Source organism: Malania oleifera, chromosome 5, assembly GCF_029873635.1.
Source record: "Malania oleifera isolate guangnan ecotype guangnan chromosome 5, ASM2987363v1, whole genome shotgun sequence".
Lineage (NCBI taxonomy): Eukaryota > Viridiplantae > Streptophyta > Magnoliopsida > Santalales > Ximeniaceae > Malania > Malania oleifera.
In genome coordinates, this window is record NC_080421.1 from 66,449,500 (window position 1) to 66,475,881 (window position 26,382).

The following is a 26,382-nucleotide window of genomic DNA, read 5'->3' on the forward strand; positions in this document are numbered from 1 at the left end:
ATACTATTAAAACTTGATATACATTATTGACCTACAACCTAAAAGTTTAAACTTTTAGGTAAAGTGTTAAACTAACATGGTATCAGAGCGGGTTATTAAGAGATCTCGAGTTCTAACCTTGTTGTCTGCGCTTATTATGGTAGTATTTTAAAACACAAAATTTATTGTATTACCTAGCATGGGTGCTAGACGATCTGTACATACGGGGAGTGTTAAAACTTGATATATATTAAAAAAATATCAATTAAAAATAAATTACCTTGGATTGTGTACTCAAAAATATTTTGGTAAATCCAGAAAAGTATATGGTTCATTGAAAATCATTGTGAGGAGAATGAAAATGGCCTTGATGATTGTAGGCAATATAAAATTTTAATTAAAAATAAAATCCATTTGAAGTAATTTAGAATGGCATGATGTTAGGTCATAATTTGCTGGACTTTTGGGTCTTGCTTGGTCCATTGAATAAATAGAGATGTTTATGGCTAATTATTATTTGGGTTGTGTAGTCAATGTTTATATTTAAATAATTAAATTGAAATTGGCAAGTCAGATGCTGATTTGACTCCAAATCAAATATGTATTTTAAAAATTAAAAAGATCAAAATCTAGTCAAACCTATAAAAAAAAAAAAAAACAGCCAATTTAATAAATTGGTTGGGAAAAAAATATTTTTATAATAAAAATTAGGGCATATTTAGTGATATTTTAAAAAATGTTATTTTTCTAATAATTACAAAAATTCAGTTTTTCATATATAAAAAAGTTAGCTATTTTTAATTTAAAATTTTTAAAAATAATACAAACATGTCAATTTTTTCCTATATTTTCCATTTTTTATTTGATTTCGTAAAATTTAAAATTACCGTGTGATTCTTAATTATTTTGGAAAAAAATACATAAATTATATATATTAAATTTGAACAAATCATTTACATTGAATTTATATTTTGGTAGATTTGGATAAAATTTAATATAATTCTATATTACCTTTTTCTTTTTCAAATCCATACAAATTTAAATCTGAAACGTAAATATAAGATAAGGATATTTTTCAAATTTATACAAATTAAAATCTAAAATTCAAAATTTATACTTTCAAAAATAAAGAAAAGAATGAGTTTTTTTATATAAGAATTTAAGTGTGCCAATTGACAAAATATTATATTAATTTAATTAAATTTATAATACATCATTCACGTCACATTTAGGCTTCGTTTAGATATATGAAAATTTAAATAACTCTAATTTTTCATATTTGATTATCAAAAAAATATAAAAGTAAAAAAATAAAAAATATATCACATTGATGAACACATGGTTTTATAAACCATCAACGTTTATTTTTAAAAAAAATTATTAATCAAATTAAATCAAGCTTTCATTTTTAGTAGTCTTTATAATAGGGAGAAAAATACAATGAAAATATTTATTTATTTATTTATTGCTAAAATTCTTCATCCAAACAAAAAGGTTAGTCATGGTTGAATTGGTGAGGTGTCATTTTCTAATTGGTGGATTTCAAACGGAAGTGTACAAATATAAATAATTTACTGTGGTTGGGCATAGCTGGCACATGTACATGGGATCTGAATTTAAATTCAAAAGGAGCTCGTGACTCCAGCTCACTTGATTACGCACCAACCGTCATGATATTTTTGCACCATGAGATCCAACGGTCCAAAATCAATCTGCCGACGATAACTTGCATAAACAAATGGCGCTGACTTATTATTAAAAACGCTGCACCAATGGCGCGTGACATGCACTCACTAATATTACCCAGACATGTGGCGGCAACACTCGCATGCAGCCCACAGGCGCGTGCGCAGTGTCGGCGGTCACGACCACGGCTAACCTCTTTTTATTTTTCTTTTTAAAAAAATTAAAATTTATATTATTAGGATTTGTGTTAAATTATATTTTTGATTGGTGAATTTAAAATGTTAGATATAAAATTAGTCCCTTTAAAATATTCTTTTATTTAGGTACAAATGATAAATTACATATTATTAATAGGTTAGGTTGGTTAGAAATGAAAGGTCTTTTTCTTTAATATTTAAAAAATTGGAATGGCAGAAACGTAAATTATGATGAACAGCGAGGGTATTCTGAGCAGCCTGCCATATATAAATATTGAAATGCGTGCCTTCACTCCAAAGCGGCTCGCGGCCTAGGCGAAAAAGGTGCTTCCTCTCTCCCTGTCTCTCGTCCCCAAATCTAGGGTTCGTTTAGTTGTTTTATCAGATCCAGCGCGAATTCTCGTCTTTTTTTACTGTAATTCTAGATTTTATATGTTTGTTTCACGTTCTATGTGGCGTTAATCCACTTGATTTTGCTGTTTTTCTTTTCCCTCCCACATCTTAATGTTGTGCTGCAAGTGTTCCAGAGGAAAATGTTGAAGATGCTTGAGAAAGGAAGCTGCTTTCTAGCATTTTCTCTTTCGCTGTTGTTTTTTGTATTGAGAATCTTAATTATATTTTAGACTAATTTGACAGGGGAGCTGTTTCTACAAGGGGTTTTGTTGGAGGATGAATTCAATCATTTCTTGAGTGAAAGAGTTCAAATTTTCATTTTTATTTGATTAATGAAATGCCCATGTTTCTTTAAATCTGGTTTTTTTTTTTTTTTTTTTTTTATGCACGAAAAAGTTGGGTAATGACTGAGTTGATACCTATTTACAGTAAGGCGAGACATGATCTTCTAACTCTTCGTGTTAAGTAGTTTAGAATCTATTTGGTTGTTAAAAACAAGTTTTATTTTCTACTAGGCCTTAAAAAAAAATTGGAAAAATACCAGTTTGTTTTCCAATTTTTCCAAATTGTAATTTTTTGGAAATTAAAAATAGAAAATAACAATCATTTTCACAACTAAACATGCTTTGTGTATTTTTTTTCAAGGTTTATTGAGGAGATTAGTTCATGCTGGCTTAATCTGAAGTAATGCTGACCTCTTATTAGTAAAGTGAGATTAAAGGAATACTAAATGATCTTCTTTAAACCATGACTTTGAGGTGCTTACCAATTATTGTTTTCCTCTCATGTGTGTTAACAATATATACAATATATTTCACATGCCATAAATATTTTTTTAAGCCTATCTGCTTGACTATAGCCATTTGGTTTCCCCCCCCCCCCCCCCACCCCAAGGTTTCTCTGTGCATGTTTATGTTCCACTCATGTAGCCATAAAACTCAATTCCATTTTATTTTTAGTTTTAACATTTTTTTTTTCAACTATAATTGTTGCATAACTACTACTTATTCAATGATCAAACCTTAAAGTGCTTTCTCTCATACATGCTCTTGGAATGATAACCAAACTTGTTGAAATGGTGAAATCCTTGTCTTGAATCTGAATAGTTAATGCTGTGTCATAGAAACAACAGCAAGAAGCCTTAAGTCCCACTAGGTGGGGTTAGCTACATAAATCATTTCCTGCCAATTCACCCAATCCAGAGCGTTTTCCTCTATTAGATTAAGGGCTATTAAATCCTTTCTCACTATCTTATTTTAAGTTAGTTTAGGCTTTCATGTAAAAAATAATAACTAACTCATTCCTCCTCATAGGTGCTTTACTAGGTATGCGTTTCAAATGCCGAAACCATCTTAGTCGCCCCTCTCTTATCTTGTTTTCAGCCGGTACTATACCTAAATTATTGCGTATATGCTCATTTATTACTTTATCTTTTACTGTTAAACCACTCATCCACGTTAACATACTCATCTCAGCAACTTTTATTTTTTGCACATGTTTTTTCAGTTGCTCAACATTCTGAATCATAAAGCATAGCTGGTCTTATAGCCATTTGATAAAACTTTCCCTTTAGTTTTAAGGGTCTTCTGCGATCATACAACACACTTTACGCACTCCTCCATTTTAATCAACCCATCCTAATTCTATGTACTAAATATTCTTTAATTTTCCGTTCAGCTTGCATAATAGATCAAAGATATTTAAATCTATCAATGCTATTAATCTCTTGATTATCCAATTTAATCTTCTCTCTATTACTGCTACTTACATTACTGAAATTACACATATTTTGTCTTATTCCTAATTATTTTAAACCCTTTAGACTTTAATGTGGCTCTCTAAAGTTCTTGCTTAGACTCCACTTTGCTTCTACTATCATCAATCGACACGATATCATCTACAAACAACATACAAGGGATCTCATTTTGGATATTCTTGGTTAGTTTATCAATTACTACAGTAAAAAGATTAGGACTCAAAGTAGAACCTTGATGTACACCTGTTGTGATTGGACACTCTCTAGAATCGTCTCCTACAGTCCTAACGCTAGTCGCTACTCTATCATACATATCCTTAATGGCCTCTGTATATATACTGCAAACTCCCTTCTTTTCTAATACTCACTTAAGAACTTCACTAGGTACTTTATCATAAGCTTTCTCTAGGTCATAGGTAAGTAAATATGTGCCAATAAACCATGTTAGCATTTCGATGATACTTCCCCAACATCAACCACCAAACCCCCTCCCCCTCTTCCTCTTGGCTGGGGTTAAAATTTGGCATGCTTTTTGCTGTGTAGCTGCATCCACCAAAATGACTTTTCTTATCCCTGTTTACCTTCCAGAAATAACTTTGTACTGTTTTCATTATACATTTTGTTGTGTTTGTCATCCCATTAGGTTTTCCAAGATGGAAAACATGCATAGCTTTTGGCAATTGGGCGATGAACTTCGAGGGCAAACCCAAGTCTTAGAGGATCACAAGTGGTTATTGGCTGCATCTAAACTGGCTGAGCAGACAAGGTCAAAGGGCGAACGGATGAATAATCTCGATCTTTCAAAGGGACAGGTTGAATCAAGGCCAAGGGACAAAACTGGATTTCAAGAAGATAACAAATTTGAAAGCCTCAACTTCAATTTTTTGAGCTTGGACTCTAAAATGAACGAGAATGTAAGCAAAAGTTCTTTCAAGAATGGAATGTACAATGTGAATGCAGTTTACCTAAAAAGCAATGGAAATGGCTTGGGAAATTTGGTTGGTAACAAGTATAGCGGCAATAATCACAACAACAACAAAGAGCCCAACAACAACAGCAATAACAACAACAATGAAAACTCCAATACCATCAATGCAGTTGACAAAAGGTTCAAGACTTTGCCTGCTGCAGAGACACTCCCAAGGAATGAGGTGCTGGGAGGCTACATCTTTGTGTGCAACAATGACACAATGCAGGAAGATCTGAAACGACAACTATTTGGTAATTTTTTCTGCTCTGATTTTGTCCCAAATAATACTTGAGGTGCTTGAGTGAGCATTTTCCATGTGTAATTCATTGTGGGTGCATGACAGTATAGGATCAGTTTAACATTCGATATTATTTTTCAGCCTAAAATTGATTAGGGATAGCGTACCTTTTCCAGAATGTGGAGTAACAGAGTCTATGATGTTTGTACTGCTTGTCAACATCACTATAGTTAGCATGTGTGTGTTTGTGCTGTGTCATTATCTTTCTATCTACTGTTTTCAGTGTTGGGCAAAAATTATTTTTATGGAATGTGTTATTTTAATATTATAATTATTTGGCAGGCCTGCCACCGAGGTATAGAGATTCTGTTCGGGCAATAACACCAGGATTACCTCTCTTTCTCTACAACTATACTACACACCAGTTGCATGGTATTTTTGAGGTTTGTTCGACTCCTTGTTTATTTTCTCAATCACTTGGTTTCCTTCTCATTTCTTGTAGTGCTATTATAAGTATTCCTACATCTTCTTGCTGTATCTTTTTTTGAGTTATAGGTTTAATAGGAGGGTATGTAGTTCTGCCAAATTAAGATCTTCTGATCATTGAATTGAGTGAATATATCCTTAAACAGGGTTTCTCTGAGATTATGTTTTACCCTATTATTTCTTATTGCAGATGAGACTAATTGCATGTTTGGTACATAGGAAAAGGATGGAATCAGAGGGAATGAAATCAAATTTATGACTTGATTTGGTCACTCCATTTAAATTTTCATTCCCTTCCTTTCCTATCCCATTCCATTCCACAAAACAAACACGTAAGGGGAGAGTTGTTTTCTTGAAAGTAATCAACTGATAGCCTATATTTGGAAATATGTGTTAAATTAAGAAATATATTTTTCTTTATATGCAGCTGTTATCATCAATTAGCAGTATTCATTTTTTCTAGTTTACTTTTTATCTTTAGTTGAATAAATGTGGTGCTTAATTCCCAAATGTGCTGTTTCATTTGAGATGGGGGTAAACTTGCTAGCATTTTGTTGGCATTTATCTAGTTACGCTAATATTTTTTTAATTTTAACAATATATATATATATATTTATATATTCAAATTGTTTTGTGCAGGCAGCCAGTTTTGGGGGTTCTAACATTGACCCAACTGCCTGGGAAGATAAAAAATGTAAAGGTGAATCAAGGTTTCCTGCACAGGTAAAATGGATTTGAACATTTTCTGTACCATTTTTGTTGTTCCTTTTTTATCCTTCTGGAAAAAATCCCAATTTATGAATTTCTTTCTTTTCTAATTTTATTCATGAATAGGTAAGGATCCGTGTGAGGAAACTCTGCAAGGCATTGGAAGAAGATGCTTTTAGGCCAGTGTTGCACCACTATGATGGTCCAAAATTTCGTCTTGAGCTCTCGGTCCCAGAGGTATGGCAAATTATTCTTCTTCCTAAGGCTACAAAAGAGCCAAGTTGTTTGCTAGGTACTTGGTGCCTGTATTGGGCTCACTTAGGCTCATTCTCTAAGATAATAAATCAGTCAAAAGCATGAGGTTATTTTTAAAACTTGAAAACTAAACGAGTCAAGCTCGAACTGGTTCATACTTGGATTGCTGAACTTGCAAGCTAGCTTATTTATTGAGCCTACAAATCAGTTCATTATAAGCTTAACATTAGATTTTCTTCTCAAGTAAGCTATCAGTTAACTTGTAAGTCGTAATTCAAATTTTGGTTTTTATATAGGCTCAAACTTGACTCATCTATTGGCTCATTAAGAGGTTCTTTTATAAACTTGTTTTAGAGTGTACTTTAGATTGATGTTATGTTGCATATACATATTTTGCCCGTATTCTATTTATTCAACTGTAATCACATCTTTTTTGTTAACTTTTAAAATTCTTCACAACATAAGACGGTAGAACACAAATTAAAAGCATTGGGCCTAGGGTTCATTCGTTTGTCTACAGTAATGGTCAATTTTTTACATTAATGACTTAGGTTTAAATTTAAAGCTCATGAATAAACGACTGAAATTTAAAATTAGACCTTCTCTTTTAGGCTTTTTTAATAAATGAGCGGAACATGAGCAAGACTAAGCTCAATTCTTTAATTAATGCAACCAGTTTGGAAATGTTAAAACTTGGCTTGATTCAGTTGCAGCCCTACTTTTTCTAGTGTATACCTATGTTTTGCTCCTGCTATTCTATTCTTTTCCATCTCTCCTTATTCTTAAGGCTGCTGTTTGGAACTTTGAAAACATGTTGAAAATAAATAATATGAAGGAATTGTCCTTTTTTATGTGTGGTTATTAAAGGAAAATGTAAAAGAAAAAATAGTAAAGTGACTAACGAAAATTTTAGATCTTAATTTTTAATCATATTTGTTCAAATTTTCATTCTTAAATCATGTATTTTGATATAAAGAGAGAATGCAACAAAAAATTGATATCTTCCATAATTACTTTTCCATTCCTTTCACAAAACTCTTAATCCTAAGCGTAAATTTATAATTTACCCTACATATCCATCATATATTTTTATTTTTGGCTTATTTTCGAAACCAATGGTTGTGAATTCAATTTGGTGGTTGTGCAGACCCTGGACCTGCTAGACCTGTGTGAGCAGGCAGGCGTATGAAGCCCAGTCACTGGAAGCATCAGCTAGCTGTTTCTATCCAAAGAAGTAAATGTTAGCAATGGTAAGCTGATGTGGTCCTGTGGTGCGTTATCAGCTGTGCGCTTTGAATAGATTCTCCGCTCAGAGGATGCAAGTCCTGGCTGGGCACGAAAAGTTTGAAATGTGCATGAGCCAAGCTGAATAAATATGTTGTTATCTTTCTTAAGATATATATATATATATACTTGTAATGTGTAATCTGCTTTTGAGCGTTATAATCTCTGTAGCCAAAGCCTGTGAGCCTTGGTGGAGAGAGAGGATGACAAAAATATAATGGTAAAAAGTCCTCACAGCTCGAGTCTTTGATGCGTTGCTCTGTTTGTGCATGTACTGTGTTACTCTCTGCATTTCTCTGTGTTGATTGAGATTGAAGCTGATCTCCAGACCTTGCCTCTTGTTTCATGCAAATTATGAACTAGCAGGTTGAATGAAAAATTAGTTTGATAAATTACTTTCATTCCCAGGTCTGGGCGTTGGCAGCATTTTAGTTGGTTTTCTGCGGCCACATTTTTTGGGCTTAGTATGTGGTTGGGTATGGTTAATTCAGTTAGAGAAATCAGTTCGACCGAATCCAACTAAACTGAATTGCGTTGCCATATTTTAACCAAATTGTAAATAACTGAATTGTTGGTTAATTCCGTTAATATTAACTGAACCTTTTTGTCTTGTTATACTTTTTGGAGTTCAAAATATATTAAGAAAAAGAAAGAAAATATAAAGTGATCCCTATTTTCATGTTTGTCATCAAGGAAAATGAGAAATAAAATAAAAAATATATATTTAATTTATAAATAAAAATTTAATTTTACATATTATTAATATGTTATTTTTTAAAAAAAGATTTTAGTTATGTGAAAATAAATTTTTATTTTTGATAGCATTTATTAAATGAGGAAGATATAAATGAAAATGAGTTTCATCCTTATTTTCTTTTTTCTTTTTTTTTTACCTAAAATTTTTGTGGATCCTTTAAAAATATAAAATTTGTAGTTTTTTTTTTTCTTACTTTTCAGTGGATTAGATTAATACATGTAAATTATTAATATTTATAACTGGTTAATTAGTTTAACCAAATATATAAATTTGGTGTACTAACTTGATCAATAAAATTGATATCTCATGAAAACAATACCAAACTAAGTTTGTAAATTGTATGTAGTTGGCTCTAAAAATTATGGAGGAGACTAGTTGCTTCTTGTGTTTCAATACCTATTTTTTAAATTATAAAAATGTTAAAAATGAGTATCTCTTTTTTATATGTTCGATATTAATGAATATAGAATCGATATCACATTTAAAATTTTAAATAGAAGCTTATGGTTACATGGAGAGAAATTTTTCGTATAATTTCTCCTAGTTTCTAGGTAAAATCTCAGTTGAAAAAGCGTGGTACTGATTGATATATTGTACTGGAGAAGCATTTCATCCCAATGAGATGAATTCAATATTAAAGTTATTTGAAATAATCACTGAAGCAGGTTTTGGGCTATATTTATTTTAATACACGTTGAGTCTATGTTTTGATCGAATATATAATGAATAGCTGAGAAAAGGTGGATCCATTTGTGTGTTGGAATAAGAATAACCTAAGATCATTATTCATATTGTTGACGTGGAATTAAAATTTTAAGGTTTTTAGAATGATACGTGAAATTATTCTAGGTCTTGGATTTGGATAAAATTTAATATGAAATTACATTGATTTAATTCACATATTTAAATTTAAGACTTGAAATTCATATATTTAAACACTATCTTGAGTTAATAATAAGCTTGTTTCATTATGATGGATTAGTCACATGTTCGAGTCCAAAAAAGAGCCTCTCTGCCTAAAAGCAAAAGTAAGACTGCATAAATTATAATGAGGCTCTTCTTACCCCCTAAATTAGGGAAGCCTGGATAAGCTAGAGAATAAATGAAGGGTGTCTATCCATTGCAAACAAACGCATATACCATAGGATTAGGTAGCATTTATATATATATATATATATATATTGCCACAAGGAACGACTAGCTACTATGGACCATCCATTTTTGCTCCAATCCAATTTTAATCAATTTAGTTAAGTCATGCAAGGCCCAATTTGCAAAATCACATTATACTTGAGCCTAATTGTTAAATATTGAGAAAATCAATACATGATATCACAATCTTGCATCAAACGATTTTGATCATATAAGGACACATTATCCCTCCATCTTGTAAGGTGGCGTCGTTCATAGAGTATACCATGAAGTGAAATGAAGCAAAACAAATAATATCACATCGGAGTTAAAACCTTCTTAGCATCTTATATATGCACTACGACAAAATGTTCAGAGTATACCATGAATATCATTGCCACAAAAGACAGTCTCAACCTATTGACATGCCTATGAATCAAAACGTTGACAATTAAGAAAATTTTCAAATATTAAAATGGTATGGTGGGTAGTAGAGGAATGAATATCCGTGCCATAGGTTAGACAAAGCACCTACAAAATATAATATATAGGAGGTCAAATAATGCACGAGAAGGATAGAACTAGTTATTATTAATGCCAAAATAAAAAAGATTTAATAGCCCTTCAAGTTGTTGAAAGGAATTACCAACATTGGGCAAATTGACTGAACAAAATTTATGTCACCAGTCCTGACTAGCAAGATATAAATTATAGTTTCTTCTTGTTAAGATCGGGGCAGAACATCTGCACAATGGGAGGTTTCAGCTCCTCGAAGGTTACAGTGCCTGATGGGAGGGAAAGAAACAAAAAAAATGAGAAGGAAAAAGCAGGTGAAGACACCTTTTTCCCTTTATTTGGAATGGAGAACTGAAGAAGGAAGCGGGATGGAACCAAATTCAATCGAGAGGGAGGCATTAGAGCAGGGAAGAAGGACATAGTGTGAAGTTCTTTAACCTTGTTGGAAGGGTAGAGTAATTCGGCGAAAGATTGGGCCAAAGGAGGACTTGACTTTCCATTCAAACCTAATTCATCCAAATTTAGAAGAAAACGGAATAAAAGAGGGTCCGCCCATCAAATTAACTTTTCATTTTCCTTCATTCAACCAAACAGTAGAAATAAAAATTAATAACGCTTTTTTCCTATCCTTTTTGCTCGTATCTTTTTCTTTTCCTCCATTTTCCTTCCTACCAAACATAGTGTCATCCATGATCCAAAATCTACATTTAAAATTGGAAGTACACATGAACTACACATGAATGACCAAAACATATTGAAATTAGCACTCACTCGTTCTACTTACTAAGCATACACCAGTACTGACCCATAATATTATGAAATGGGAAGAGATTAGAGATCCAAATAGGTACAGAGGATGAGTAACAGTAAAATGTTGAGCATACAATAGGGTCTTCAAACCTTTATACAGCTGCAAAAAAGAGCTGAAAGATTCTCAGCTTGTAACAAGCAACACACCATTCGTCAGGAAGATGTTGCTTTTCCAGTAATCAGAAGCTTTCAGCCTTCAAGAATCAATTGAAGTGAACTGATGGACAAGTCTTTCGAACAATTCTTCCAACAATGGATTACGATTCTTGTTAAATCCATACACAGGCAATAAGGTGCCAGTGTTTCAAAGAGCAGCTGAAACGAGAAAAGTTCGGATTCTTTGCAACAACTCAGCCTTTACAGAATCGGGAATGGATGCTGCATATACAAAATGTCTGGAAATTATGAACTAGGAAAAAAAAAACATTAGAAAGAACAGGAAGTTCATCAACTAAATTGAGTAGAACAGGAATTCATCGGAGATGCAAATGTTGGCATAGTCAAATAGCCCAAGAAATCCTATAAGATACCTCAAAACAAAGTACCTCTTACAAAGGGAGAAGAATTTTTTTTTAGTTTTTTAAACAAATTTTTATTTACCTAATTGTACAAACATCCTTGCTCCTTTTTCCTTTTATTGGATAATCTATGCCTTTTTTGGTGGTGTTGGGCCTATAGGCCATGTGTCCACACCATTTTCATCAACTTTATTTGTTCCTCTTCATTGATTTATGCTGCTATCCATGTTAACTGCATTGTCCATGCAATGAGAATAACTTCAAAAGTACATGCCAATTGTTTTACTATTAATGGAAAAAATTCCCTGACAATTGGTTTGGTAAAAGCCTGAATTTAGATTCACTTATTCTCTGTGTGGTCCTGTAAAATGCTGGTTTTAGATGCATTTATTATTTATAAAGTGTTTCCTTTCATAAAAGCTTACATTTTGAATAAGTGTAAGAAACTTTATTCGGACTGGCCCAAGAGGTGGAACGTGGTTATTCCTCCAAAAAGAATCCAGGCAATTGGTTAGCTTAAGTTCTAACCAAGAAAAAGAAAATGCCACAAGTACAAATATTCAACAAACTTGTTTTTTTTTTTTGTTTTTTTTTATTTTGGCCACATGGTTACTTATTAATATTACAATTATCCCAAAAGTAAAGTCAGATAAAGGGAAGCAAATGAGATGGAAAATTGATGAATCTACAACAGCCTTCCGCAAAATCATTTATTACCCAAAAATATCCTTAAAAGAAAGAATCACTGCTTGGAGTAAAGAGTGGACATTTGCAAATTTCATTGGGAAAACGTTAAGGTTAATAAAAGAATGGCACACACAAAAAGCCAATACCTGAGAAGAAGATATATTTTGACAATAACAGGAAAAGGGTGAACAGGGCAGATACTAGAAGCCAACCCCCCCCCCCCCCCCCCTGGCCCCCCTTTTAATGCTGTTCAGTGTATCCTAATCTTGACATGCTTATAATACTAATAAAACCTAATCCAGTTCACATTACTTATATTGCAATTGTAATAGAATCTAATCAATGCCAAGATATCCTCCACCATGCCACAACCACTATAAGCAGAGAAAAAATATCCACGCACCACCTGCAATAACTGTTCCCTACCAAGCCACTGCATTAAAACACCAGTTGCTAGTAATCCAAAGTGACATTATGGATAACTAGGTGGAAGATCTAATTCACTCACCTCTTCCTTTTGGGGTGATAACATGTACAAGGTCATCCACAGTGACATTATTCCTCCCTTTCTTCTTCACAAATGCCCTGACATGTAACGAAGTCATGATAGAAATGTACATTGAAAATACATGAAACTTAACCCAAGTAACCGAACTGTAATGAAGAAAAAAGGGATCCTTTACCAAAATTCATTCCCACCGCAAATATATGCACACACGTGCTCTCTGCCTCTCTCATGCACAAGCACACATACAGAGAGAGAGGGAAGAAGAAGAAGAAAAAGAAGAAGAAGAAGAAAATGATTTCAAAGATAGGGAAATAAAACAAAATAATCATTATGAGATAGTCACAAGCAATAATGTTCCAGTATCATAGATGACATATGCAGTCCTAAGTGCAAGAAAGGTTGCCTAATCTTAATCACTTTGAAACAGAGTCATAAAGGAGCAAGACAAAAATGCAGGGATGAATAAATGGAAGGATTACAACATAAAAGACCAGCATCTTGTGGAAGACTAAAATTAGAACCACTATGGTATATATTGAAGGTATGAGAGAGGGGCGGGGGATGTATCTCAAAAAATACATCAAACAAGATGGTGATTAGCTGGTAGCAGTTCAAAAACCTATGCTTCAACACCTGAAATCAGAGCCATAGCAGCAGAGACTTAATTTTGTCCTGTCAATTGTTCTCATCCATACAGACATCTTTGCACAATTATAGTACATGTCATTAACAACATTCTTTCAATGCAATTAATATACTTCTGAGTTCTAAGTACAAAATTATTAATAAGCACCTTACACAACACCTAAAATCAAAACCGTACACTGTGCTATGATGCTATCCCATATCTTTGCAGTATAGCCAGCAAAGATTGAATTTTGTCCTATCAATTTTTCTGATCCACACAAACTTCTCTGCGCAATTATAGTAAGTCAATATGTACTTAGGTAGTTATCAACATTCCTTCGATGCAACTAAGATAATTCTGAGTTTTAAGTACAACCATTAATAAGCACCATAGACAGCTTTATTAACAACTTGAGTTCAAGAAATTATGCCATGTCCTGTCAAGTAATATATGTGATTTTTGAGAAGATCTCTAGATTTTAGCTGAAGTTTGCGTTCGCATACAACTCGTGATTTATCTATATTTACATTACCCAACCTCGAAAATTAACTACAATGAGAAGTGCACTGATATGAGAGAGAAGAACAATGATGATGCATAGGCGACCACAGGAACACAGTATACAGATCATGCAGAACCAAAAATACCTGCAAAGTGCTTTCATGTCATCCTTCCAACCACACTCTATTAGCCTTTCCCTAAGAAGCTCCATCAGCCGTTCCTTCTCCCCACTCTCAATCAGCTGTACAAGAAACCAAGCAATAAAATAATGTTGCATTAGGGAGCATAGATTTCACACCTTGCATTTGGATTTGGTAGAAAAATCAATACAATTTTATAGTGTTTTGTCCAAATTCATATTGAAGGTTTAAACTCCAATTTCCCAAACACAACATGAGAAAGAATTTCTTAAAAAGAAATTATGTACAAGTTAAAACACGCTTTCAACAGAAGCCCTCAAAATCCCAAAGTACTTTCAAATACAATAGCCATCAAAACTTTTATCATCCAAAATATGTTTTTAATGTTCATACTAAATAAACATAATATTGTAGTCCACCAAGGGTGACCAGTGAGGAAAGAAATGGAGTTACAGAACGCGGATAACAAAAACTCGAGTCGAAGAAGTGCTAATAATTCCAAAAATTACATTTAGTGGAAATAAACCTGAATAGTGATAAATTCATGGAGCAATTGAAGAAAAAAACAAACCTTGACGTTAATAATTTCTTGAAGCGTGGGTTCTTTTTCTTGATCCTCCCGTGCATCGGGCGTCGGCGGACGATTCACGGAATGCCTCCTTCCCATTCAACACAATAAGTAAACATAAGAACTCCAAAAAGTAACGGAATCCATAACAGGGAATGAAAAACTTCTCTCGAGGAATTACTAAAAAAATTTCAATCAGAACAAACAGAATCGTTGCTTTAATTAGGTCAATAATAAAAGAGAGAACTTACATGTGCTAATCTCTGGAAAAAGCAAGAAACTTGCAGGAATCCGATGAGGCGTACAATCTCACCTCTCTCTCTCTCTCTCTCTCTCTCTCAGCAGAGGACACTGCAGACCGAACCGTATTTCCCGACCATCTACGAGTTTTCTGCGTGGAGGATTAGTTCGTCTTTCCGTATGTTACTCGTTTATTAAATTATTTTCTTCAAACGGCGTCGTTTTGAAGCTTTGCTAAGATATAGAGGTCTTGAAGAGTTTTTTTTTTTTTTTATTGGAACAATTGACTAGATTAGAAGATGACAACTATTCCGTTTGTTAATTATATGTGAAAAATTTATCTAATTTTTAAGTGATTGAGATTATGTACAATTTTTCAGATCACCTAATTTGATTTTAAGTGATTATTAAAATTAATATTTGTTAGAAAATCTATTTTTAAAAGTATAAATGATTGATTGTATATATTAAACCGTTCATAAAAGGCAAAACCATATTGTATGACAGTCCTTTGAAAAATTTTATAACAACAAAAATATCTTTGCATTTATATTCACTTAAAATTTATTTTTAATAATGTCCTAATAATATTGAAGTCTTTATTTATTTATTTATTTATTTGCCTATCACAGCACACTTTTTGTATTAGACTTCAACAACCATAAACTTTCATTTCCAGATTGCATTTTTTTTTTTTTTTGGCCTCTATTAACATTCATTTCATATTAGAATATTCATTTCCTATTTTAATTCAATTCCATTTCCTTTCATTTTCCTAATTGATTTTTTCTCTATAAATTACATTAATTTTCTATTAATTTCAACTACCATACCCCCTTCATTTTCCTAATAACATTTTTTTGCAAATAATAATATTTTTATAAGATTTTAGGGCGAAAGACATTGACTTTTCCTAAGATGTGGCAAATAGAAAAACTTTCACTGAAATTTCAAAAAATAACATAAACCTCCCCTGAGATTTATTAAAAAGATACAAACTTTCTCTTAAAAGACTTTTTTTTTTTTTTTTTTTGTAAAATATGAGAGAAGGTTTGTGTCTTTTTGAAAAACCTTAAGGGAGGTCCCTAAAATTTTTGAAACTTTAGGGGATGTGCCTGGGATTTTTGAAATATTAGAAAGATCCTTGTCTTTTTACCAAACCTCAGGGAAAGTCGGTGTCTTTTGCCTTGAATTTTAACCATAATATCCTTTCGTCTTTCTAATGACATTTTATTCCTCTCCTTAGTTGAGTCCTTAAGCTACTTTATGACTATCATTATCTTTTTATTTTCTTAGTGTTTCACTAAATCACTGGTTGAGATTTCACATAAAATCAAACCTAATCACTAATGCATTGGATAGTCATGCGCTATTCATTCCCCTCTTTCCTCTCGAGCTATACTTTGCTCTATCTTGTCATGATGATATGAACCTTAACACATTGTAATTGTCTCCATGCTCTAAGTGATTGTCTTACATGGTTAGCGCTTCTCATATTTTCTATTTTACCAAGGTGCTTAGTTAAACGTAATTAGGTTGCTCAAAAGGTTACCGGTTTTGGTACCTTTTGCCCATGACAAAGCAAGTTCAATATTAAGATATTGTAATGAATTGGGCCCAATAGCATTTATATGTACAATAATCAATGTACAAATCCTATTCTTGAACCGAATGTGTAAAAACCCTCAAAAAGAGATATAAATATTAGTGGATTGATTTTCCAAAAAAAAAAATTAATTAATTAATTAATCGGATTTAAAAAAAAAAGAAAAAAAAAGAAAAAAAATTTATTAATTATAATTTATTTTTATTTTTATTAATAAAATATATTATTATTAATATTAATTAAATATGTATTTATTTATTATTATTATTATTATTATTATAATAATATATATATATATATATATATATATATATATATATAGATATTAAATCACCTGAAGCTTCAAAGAAGCTTCAGGTGACTTTTGATATAAGTGATTCACGCCCCCTTTTATATTCTATCTTCTTCTTCTTCTTCTTCTTCTTCTTCTTCTTTATTCATTTATTTATTTATTGTTTACCTGCAACTCTCAGAACTCTCTCTCTCTCTCTCCTCACGTTCTCTCTCCCTCTCTCCTCGATTTCGTGATAGATTTTTGTCCGATCGAAAATCCGAAGATACCACTGGACTCCATTCGCCACTGCCATCATTTCTACTGGAGCGGATCGGTGGTAGGAGCGGCGTAGGCGTATTCCCTGGGGTAAGCCATTTTCTCCTTTTTCTTTAATTTCTTGCAAAATATAAGCCCAATTGACGAACGGACACCACCACGAGAATCTAGGGATGATTCTCTACAAGTCTAGTGGAACGGAATTCTCGTGGGGTGTCGGACCAAAATCCCAAATTTGAGGTGCAGCGATTATTAAGGGGCTTATTTTTAATTAATTAGCATTAATTTAGAAATGCTAAAATATTAAGTATCTGAGACTGAAGTAGGATTTCTGAAATTTAGGGCTCGGGTGAGCGCCGCGGGTATAATTTTGGGACCCGCAGGCAAAATTTAGAAAATTAAGTAGGGATATTAAATAATAGTTAAAATATTAATTTGAGATATTTGGAGCCTAAGGAAGGCTAGATGAGTATTATTTTGGAGAAATAGATTAATTAATCTGGGAAAAAAATGTAAAGTTCAGGAGTTGAATTTCGGGCGCTAAGGGCGTAGGATTTGGGTCCTAAGGAATTTATCAATAGTTAGGTAAGGGAATAAACTAAAGCAGTAATTTTCCATACAAATTATTATTGATTATGAGTAAGATTATTTTCAGAAAAGCATATGTTATATTGTGTATTACGAATGAAATGTACGATTGGAAAAATACTGCTATGATGATTAAAATGTATATGTATGTATGAGATGTAAGGAATTCACGATTTTAGAATATGAAGTATGACTTTTAACAGCATATGTGTGGCATGAATATTATTTTATGTGAAATGTATTATGATGTGAAAGATTTTACGAACCAAGCATGATTTCAGGTATTATGAAAATATGAGTTATGTTGTGATGGTTTTGACGATTATGTAATAAATGATGTATTTTCAGTATATATATACCTGAAACAATTTTGGCGCGAGGCCATATATTTATGTTATCGGCACGAGGCCGTATCTATGTTTTTGGCGCGAGGCCATATATTTATGTTATCGGCAGGAGGCCGTATTTATGTTATTGGCGCGAGGCCATATTTACTATGATTTTGGCGTGAGGCCATATGTATGATTTCGGCGCGAAGCCGTATCTATGTTTTCGGCACGAGGCCGTAATGATGTTACGTGTGATCATGTATTATATGTTTTCACAACTAGGATGTTAGTTTAGTTCAGACCAGGAGCTCGGTACCGTAGCTATGGGTTCATTTTGGCACGAGGCCTTATTAGTGCTACCGTCCCACGAGGGGATGAGAGATGGATAGTCGATGTGGCTTTCAGTAGAGTGTGGACGTCCACCTGGCAGTTCGGACTAGGGTGTGGCGGGCTCATCATACTTACAGACATATTTGATTCGGCAATGGTCGGCCAGCCATTGTCGGGTCCAGCCTTCGGGCTGCACAACCCGTCATGGGGGGTAATACATGACACCAACTAGTTATTCATCCTGGGTTTGTTTTCAGTACTACAGTTATAACAGATGATTTTATGTATGATATGATTTATTAACAGATGTGAAAATATATGTTTACCTAGTACGATATGATTATGTTTATAGAATTATGAAATGTACTGTATACGTACAAATGCATTAAATATTCATGTTGCCACACAGTTGTATTTAGTTTATTTTCCCTTACTGAGAAGTGTCTCACCCCCAAACTTAATTAATTTTTCAGGAGCCCCTGAGAGACCGGCAGGTCAGGGCCGCCGTTGAGCTAGTGAGGTTACCCTGTGAGAAGGGTAAGATTTTGTAATAGGGTCAGAATTATTTTGTGGTTGACCCTAGAGATATTTTGATGTATGTGAGGATGTATAGAATGCTCTGGTATTATGTTTTATGATTGGATGTTTGAGATTTTATGTTTACTGCTGCTAGGTTTTCTGCTGTGTTTGACAGGTGTCCCCGCTACCCACGGGTTCGGGTTGACCATTTTATTTATTATGTGATATTTTATGTTAAGAAATTGAGGAACGTTACAGAATGCTACAATTTTCATAAATCTATGAAATCCATAAAAATCATAAATTTTTACCTTGTCTAATGTATCCCTATTACATTGCATATATATATTTTTTGAAATCAACAAAATAAAAAAATAAACCGTTTTTGTGGAATGTAGGATTTCAAATGTTTGCTTTATTTTTAATTGCTTAATTGTCCACGTAATTGAATGAATCATTTGTATAAAAAAAGTGCAATAATGCTTAAATTATCTTATAGGTGCCAATCATTTTTATATTTGGGACATTTGCTATTTAATGGAATCTATCTAATGACCTTGATTATAAGAAATGTAATGTAAATCTCAAGATTGGCATTCAATAAATGATTATTAACGTATTATACCTAACTTTCGATTTAACAAAATTATGTCCACCACTAGTTAAGCCTATGATTTATATTTTTGTTTTTATTTATTTTTCATGTAATAGTTAGAGCATATAAGGTGTCTTCCTTTGCATGCACTTGACCATGTGGTGGCAACGTACGCATGTTCTAGGACATAATAGGTGTGCATGAACATCCTATGGCGTCATTATGCATTGCATGCTTTAAGCCAAGTGATAAGCATGAGGGTGAGCAACCTCTATTTTAGAAATCTAGCACTTTATGAAAAGCTAGAGGACAACATGCCATCCAGTGCAGCAGCTCACTCGTGCATCAGATCTACCCAGACAGGTCAGCCAAGCTTCAAGTAGAAATCCAGAGTAGCTGAAAATCTGTTGTAAAGATACAACATGTATTTTTAGTTAGTTTAATTAGTTCTTACCAGATTCATGTATGAGTTTTTTATGGTTGTTAAGTTGAGAGTGTATATATACAGTTGTATAGTCACTGAATTAAAAAAATGAAATCAGTTCTTTTATCAAGATTGATTTCTCATATGGTATCAGAGCTTTCTCGTATTCTCCATTATCATCTTCTTCTTCGAATTTTTCTCAAGTTTTTCTCATCCACCATTGTTGTGTTCTACAAACTTCTCAAGCTTCCTCAATGACAGAAACAGTAGCAGCTAATGCTTCCACCACAAAGGCTTCATCTTCTTTACAAGATTCGTATAATCTTAGTGATCCTCTGTTCTTACATCCTGGAGAAAATCCAAGAGCAATTCTCACTTTTCAACCATTGATTAGGGGAGAAAATTATCTTGCTTGAGTAAGATCAGTAAGGAGATCTCTAATTGCAAAAAACAAGTTAGGATTTATTAATGGATCTTTAACCATATCTTCACCATTGGTGAATTCTCCAAATGCTGTTCAAGCATGGGTTCTTGCTGACAATATGGTAGGTACCTGGATCATCAATTCTATATCACCAAAGCTCCTAGGAAGCATTATCTATAGAGATACTGCTTTAGAAATTTGGACTAATCTTTGAGACACTTTTAGTCAAGGAAATGGAACCAAGATCTTCAATATTTAGAAGTAAATTGCTGAGATTCATCAGGGAGAGTAATCACTCACTGATTATTTCACTCAGCTTAAGATTTTGTGGGATCAATTGCAAAATTTGACTTCATTTCCTGTACTTGTGGTCAGTGTGTGTGGGATTAATCAAAGGTTGCGGATCTTCAAGCCAAGGAGCCCACTGTCGCGGGCGAGGCACAGTCCCCCGTGAGTCCATGCGTACCCATGGATGGATGTGCCACCCTTTACAGAGCCACCCACTGTGTCAGCCAATACTCCAAGATCTCCTGTTGCAGCCCCAGTACCCCCGAAGGACACCCCTACCCAACCAGATCCCTCCATGACGACATCCCTCATTTTTCCGGTGGATGTCCCTTGGTCTTTAGTGCCTCTCCAAATGGTTACACCACCCACCCCTGTCTTCCTGTCCTGCGCTGCATAGTGGCGGAATGGACTCGTTCTATGGCTGCCAGCAGGGCAACCACCTCATCTGCTCCATAGCCACCTATTCCCCCGCGTGCATCAGCTACACTTGAGGCTCCTTCCTCATGCACCCCACCTCCTGCACCTGTGTCAGAACCATAGGCTTCAACTGCTCATGTGCCACCTCCCATTCCTGCTTCGCCTGAGTCGCCAACTGTGTTAGGCAGTTTTTTTAACGACGATGCTTTGAGCACGCCCTCTACTGCGGCTCTCCAGTTTGATGTGAGCACTCAATCCTATGCTTCCAGCGATCTGGTGGGGCAGAGACTGTGATTATAATGCCGATGGTTCTACTAAGGAGGATTAGGGCTAGCCATTTAGGATCGTGATGAGCGCTCTCCTTTGCATTTGTACAGTGCTTATGCACACAATTTTTTTTCTTTTCTTCTTTTATTTGTATTTCTTGTTTCTTTTGTATCACTATGCTTTTGGTTAACTGTACTTGTGCTTATAATGTCTCTATTTTCAGCTGTACTGCCTCTTTAATTAATGTTAATACGGTGATTTGGTTCCATCTTTCTTTTGTGCTTAGTGTACCTATAGAAACCCGAACCCATAAAAAATAAAGGAAATTTTAGAAAGGGATTTTCAGTGAGCTTCATTGATGAATCCCCTGTTTTCGTTGATGAAAGTTCTCCCGTGGTTCATCAACGAAGTTCAGAGCGTCATTGATGAAGAGATCTCGAATGACTGAAATTTCAGGTTTATGGTTCGTTGAAGAAACCCATCTTTCGACAACGAACGCCCTTCTGCAATTCGTTGATGAAGGAGCCAACTTGTCGACGAAGTTAGTTGGGTTAACAGCCTATAAATACATTTTTAAGCTGCTTAAGGGTTAAGAAAACTTATTTTCTCACTCTTTCTCTCTCTAGTCGGCGCCTCACTCTCTCTCTCTCTCTCTCTCTCTCTCTCTCTCTCTCTCTTCGGTTTCTTCGCCATTCATTGTCAGAATCGACGATCGAAAGTTACCGCAAGGATCAGGGGGAAATTCTCTACAAGTCTAGCGGAGTAGATTCTTAAACGGGGTCTTTTCAGGCGCCACTCCAAAACGAGGGTAAGTAGTTATTTTGGAGTTTCATGGTTGTTTTGGAGTATAAGAGGCCTAAGGAGTGTTTAATGTAAAGTATTATGTGGGTTGGGATGATTAATTTTGGGGAAAATGTGTTTCAAGGTTTTGAGCTTTAAACGCCATAAGGTGTAGATTAAGGGTGTTAGAAGGCTTTACTGTAAGTCAAGTAAGGAGATTAAGTTAAGTCAAAAGTTTATGTAAAGTAAAACCTAATAAATATTATATATGTATATTTATGTTTTCAGTTGTTATTTCGAAAACCTCCTATTCAAATGGTCTTTTCAAACCTAGGATATATGAAATGATATTTTCAGTAAATATGAACGGTGGGAAGTATAGTTTGACATTATATATAGGATATACTGTATAAGGAAAATTGTGTGGCAAATGGATAAATTGGTTGTGAAATTCTGATGTAATGACCCGAAGAATAATGGTATTTTAAATAATAAAGAAAAAAGAGGAAAATGGAAATCGAACAGAAGGAGGCAGTACAGCCTTCGTCGATGAACGCTTCGCATTCATCGACGACGTGGCAGTATAGGCTCGTCGACAAGAAGATACCGAGAGGTTGTTTTGGGTGACTTTGAATTTCGTTGATGAAGGGGAGAGTTCATCGACGAATTTTCTCTTAACCTCGTCGACGAGGTGACGTAGCTCGTCGACGAAGCCCCTCGTATAAATAGCCTAAAATACGCTAAAAAATCAGAAAAATCACTCCCTCTCTCTCTCTCTCTCTCTCTCTCTCTCTCTCCTTACAGTTTCTCTCTCCTCTCTCTTCAATTTCAGCTCCTTCGTTTGCCGGATCGACGATCTGAGGCCACCACAACGCTCCAGGGGAAGTTCTCTCTAAATCTGCTAAAGCGAATTGTTGGTGGAAGCGAGTTGAAATTCATCCCTGAGTTGAGGTAAGACTTTTCATGCGAAATTTGGTTTTATCGCAGTTATAGGAAATGATATTCACGGAAAAATATTGAAGTTTAGTTTTGAGAGTTATTATTTTCAGGGAGTTGAACGGGGAACCCTGCAAGTGTAGGACTAAAATTTGTAGGGGGTTTCTTTCCAGTACTAGGTAAGGGTATAAACTAAAGCAGATGTTTTTCCATGCAAATTAGTATTATTTATCAACAAATTAATTTTCAGGGAAGCATGTGTTATATTTGAATATTATTGGAAAAATGCATATTTGGGAAAATTCTGCTGTTATATAGGAAATGTAATTTTAAAATGAAATGTATGATTTTACTTAGCATTGTGTGGCATGAACATTATTTTACGTGACAAGTATTATGTTATAGCAATTTTACGAGTAAAGCATGTTTTTAGGAATTATGAAATAATACAGTACATTATGATTTTGAAAATACATGATAATTGATTTATTTATTCAGAATGGTATTTATGAAATGTTCGGCGCGTGGTCGTAGTTATGAAATGTTCAACCCGAGGCTAAATTTACAAAATGATCGACGCGAGGCCATATTTATGAAATGTTCAGCCCGAGGCCGTATTTATGATATTATAGAAAATGCTATCAAATCCTTTATGTTAAGCGCTATATTATCATGTATTATATGTTATTAGAACCCGGATGTTAGCTTAGTTCAGTTTCAGGAGCACGGTACCGTAGCTATATAGATCAGATATCTATGTTCAGATTGGTGCTAACCACCCCACGAGGGGGTGGGAGATGGATAGTCGATGTGACTTTTAGTTTGAGTTGTAGATGTCCACCTGGCAGTCTGGACTAGAGTGTGGCGGGCCCATTGTACTTGCAGACATTTTTGACTCGGTAGTGGTCGGCCAATCATTGTCTGGTCCCGTGTTCAGGCTACACAACCATCATGAGGGGTAATACATGACATCAGTTAGCTATTCATCCTGGGTATGTTTTCAGTATTATTAGCTATAGGAGACATTTTATGAACGGAATGATTTATTAGAAAACACGAAAGTATATGATTATTCAGTATGTTATGATGAATGTTTACAGATATGTGACATATACTGTATATGTAAAATTGCATTAAATGTTCATGTTGCCACACAACTGTATTTAGTTTATTTTTCCTTACTGAGAAGTGTCTCACCCTCAACCTTAAATAATTTTCAGGAAACCCAGGAGGACCGGCGGATCAAGGTTACCGTTGAGATAGTGTAGTTCTACCCTGCTAGGAGGGTAAGTTTTTTATCTATAAGCCATAGATTGGTGTGGTGGGTTCCTAGATATGAATATATTTTGTATTTTGGGAGATTGTATATAAACACAGATATTTAGGAATATAGTTAACTCTGTGTTGACCTGATAGGTCACACCCGGTTTTGATAATGACAAATACTTGTGGTATTTGATGGTTTTCAAGTGTTTGTACAGGCTTAGATGAACATCCCAAGGAAGGACACTTGAAGCAACTAGAAGACCTTGAAGACCTTTCATATTTGTAATCGTAAATTCAATATTTGTAATATGGGTCTGTAATAGTAACTTAGGATGTGGTCTTTATTTACCTTACCTGCACATCATGCATAATGGATATACGGTAAGCTCAAAATGACAGTAGAATGACCATAGGGGCTGAATGACCTTAGGGCAGTTGACCGACGCCAAATTTTTGGGACTATCTCAAAACGGCCCTCGAAAAGACCCTAGCAAGACTTTAGGTCCCAACACTCATGCACATATCGTATAATATATAGGAGTGTTTAATCTATGCGCAACCGAACCAGTAACATATTGACTTGGTCTTCGGGCACCCGAACCTATTTTGAATGTATCTTCCTTGGGCACCCGAAAGCTTGTTAGAGCACTTTTCAACTACTCGGGTGACTGAACGTTTATGTTCAAAAGTGGGGTTGGGCAACTGAATTGCCTAGTTTGGTTAACTGAATTGTTAACCGATCACCCAAAGTCACGAATAAAGGCTACTGACTTTGATTCGGGCTGCCAAAGTATGACACGGGCGACTGAACTATTTTTAATAACTTTTATTTACTGTGTCTGTTTGGGCGACCGAACTTAGGTTCAACCACCTGAACTCCAGCTGGTTAAAATTAATTTAACCACGGTAAAACAGGGTTACCTCGGACTAATTGAATTTTAATCATTTGGGACTTTTTTCATTATTTCCATTATATCCCAAACGGTTATATTTTTTCACCTGACTATAAATATGCCTTCATTTGCATGATTAGCCAAGAGATTAGCAAATTGATTAGCCAAAATATTCTCTTTTTTCAAAATACTCTTTTTGGCTAAATACTCTCAAAATCTCCACTTCCTTGATATATTCTGAGATTGTGAGAACATTTTTAAAGTGTTTGTGATTGCTATAGATTGCTAGAAACTCCCATTTAATTGATTGATTGTTATATTTTTATTGGGGAGTTTTAGGTTAGGCTTGTCCCATAGATTTGCTCATTATAAATCTTGTGTGGGGATAAACCAAGTAAGCTTAGGATATTTGCATCTTTGTTGCAAGTATCTAATAGTTAGATTTTTGTTGTGCAAAGATTTCTCAAACAAGCAAGTATTTTCAAACTAGTATTGTGCATTTTTCATTTATTGAACTATTTTGATTATCTGATTAGTATACTTGGAGTATTGTTGTGCTATTGAAATACCTTGTTTAGATTCCAAGATATTGCTTGTGTTGAACACTTTTGAGCATCATACTGATTATATTGTGATTGAGTGTTGTTTGCACAAAACTAGCATCACTGAACTTACACTATATCCATATCATTGATGTGTATGTGAATGTGCATATTTGGGTACATATCTGCTTTACGTGAAAGCACTATTTCTATACCATCTATTTGAGCGAATATTGTTGTATTTCCAAGCGTGGCCTGAGGGGGCGGTAATCCAGCCCGGTAAGGATTGTGTAGGTTGAGGCCAGCCCTATGTTAATTGACCTGGTTGTAAAGGTTGAGGCCAGCTCTATGCTAATTGACCTGATTTGTATAGGTGTCGCTCCACCTGTTTAAGTGAGCAAGTTATAGTGGTAATCCTTGTGCTTGTTAGCCAAGACGGGGATGTAGGCACAGTTGGCCAAACCCCGATAACATATCGTGCGTGTTCTTTACATTTCTGCAATTTATTTACTGCACGTGTATGTCATATTGTGAATGATTGAGTTTACATTTGTATAAACTGGCCCTAAGTTAAGTAATATTGTTAATCTGGTTCAACCTAGGCGATAACTTTTACATGCCCAATTCACCCCCCCTATTGGGATTGCACCAATGCTAACAATTGGTATTAGA

At 34.3% G+C, this 26,382-nt stretch overlaps 2 protein-coding genes and 1 long non-coding RNA gene across 6 annotated transcripts in view; 2 read left to right on the top strand and 1 right to left on the bottom strand.

Annotated features, from left to right (window-relative positions):
- Window positions 1-2,076: 2,076 nt before the first annotated feature.
- Window positions 2,077-8,222, top strand: LOC131155724 (B2 protein-like). Of its 4 annotated transcripts, none has more exons than XM_058109083.1 (6): window positions 2,077-2,186; window positions 4,655-5,232; window positions 5,562-5,662; window positions 6,345-6,428; window positions 6,540-6,650; window positions 7,816-8,222. In XM_058109083.1, the coding sequence occupies exons 2-6, from the start codon at window positions 4,665-4,667 to the stop codon at window positions 7,855-7,857; spliced, it is 906 nt and encodes a 301-aa protein (XP_057965066.1). In that variant the 5' UTR covers window positions 2,077-2,186; window positions 4,655-4,664; the 3' UTR covers window positions 7,858-8,222. The 4 variants fall into 4 exon arrangements, with proteins under 4 accessions (XP_057965066.1, XP_057965064.1, XP_057965067.1 ...); XM_058109084.1 differs by having other exon boundaries at window positions 2,166-2,225; XM_058109081.1 differs by having other exon boundaries at window positions 6,540-8,222.
- A 2,875-nt stretch (window positions 8,223-11,097) lies between these two features.
- LOC131155725 (transcription and mRNA export factor ENY2-like) overlaps window positions 11,098-26,382 on the bottom strand; it is a 56,967-nt gene continuing 41,682 nt past the window's right edge. The window contains exons 2-6 of the mRNA XM_058109085.1: window positions 14,968-15,056; window positions 14,720-14,807; window positions 14,155-14,249; window positions 12,880-12,956; window positions 11,098-11,544 (exon numbers count right to left, since the gene is read on the bottom strand). Coding sequence (XP_057965068.1) covers window positions 11,471-11,544; window positions 12,880-12,956; window positions 14,155-14,249; window positions 14,720-14,807; window positions 14,968-14,969 — 336 coding nt within the window. The 5' untranslated portion in view covers window positions 14,970-15,056 and the 3' untranslated portion in view covers window positions 11,098-11,470. The remainder of the gene's footprint in view (window positions 11,545-12,879; window positions 12,957-14,154; window positions 14,250-14,719; window positions 14,808-14,967; window positions 15,057-26,382) is intronic.
- LOC131155727 (uncharacterized) lies at window positions 17,092-19,012 on the top strand. The gene is made up of 2 exons (XR_009136887.1): window positions 17,092-17,202; window positions 18,833-19,012. It is a non-coding gene; the product is annotated as an uncharacterized LOC131155727 (long non-coding RNA).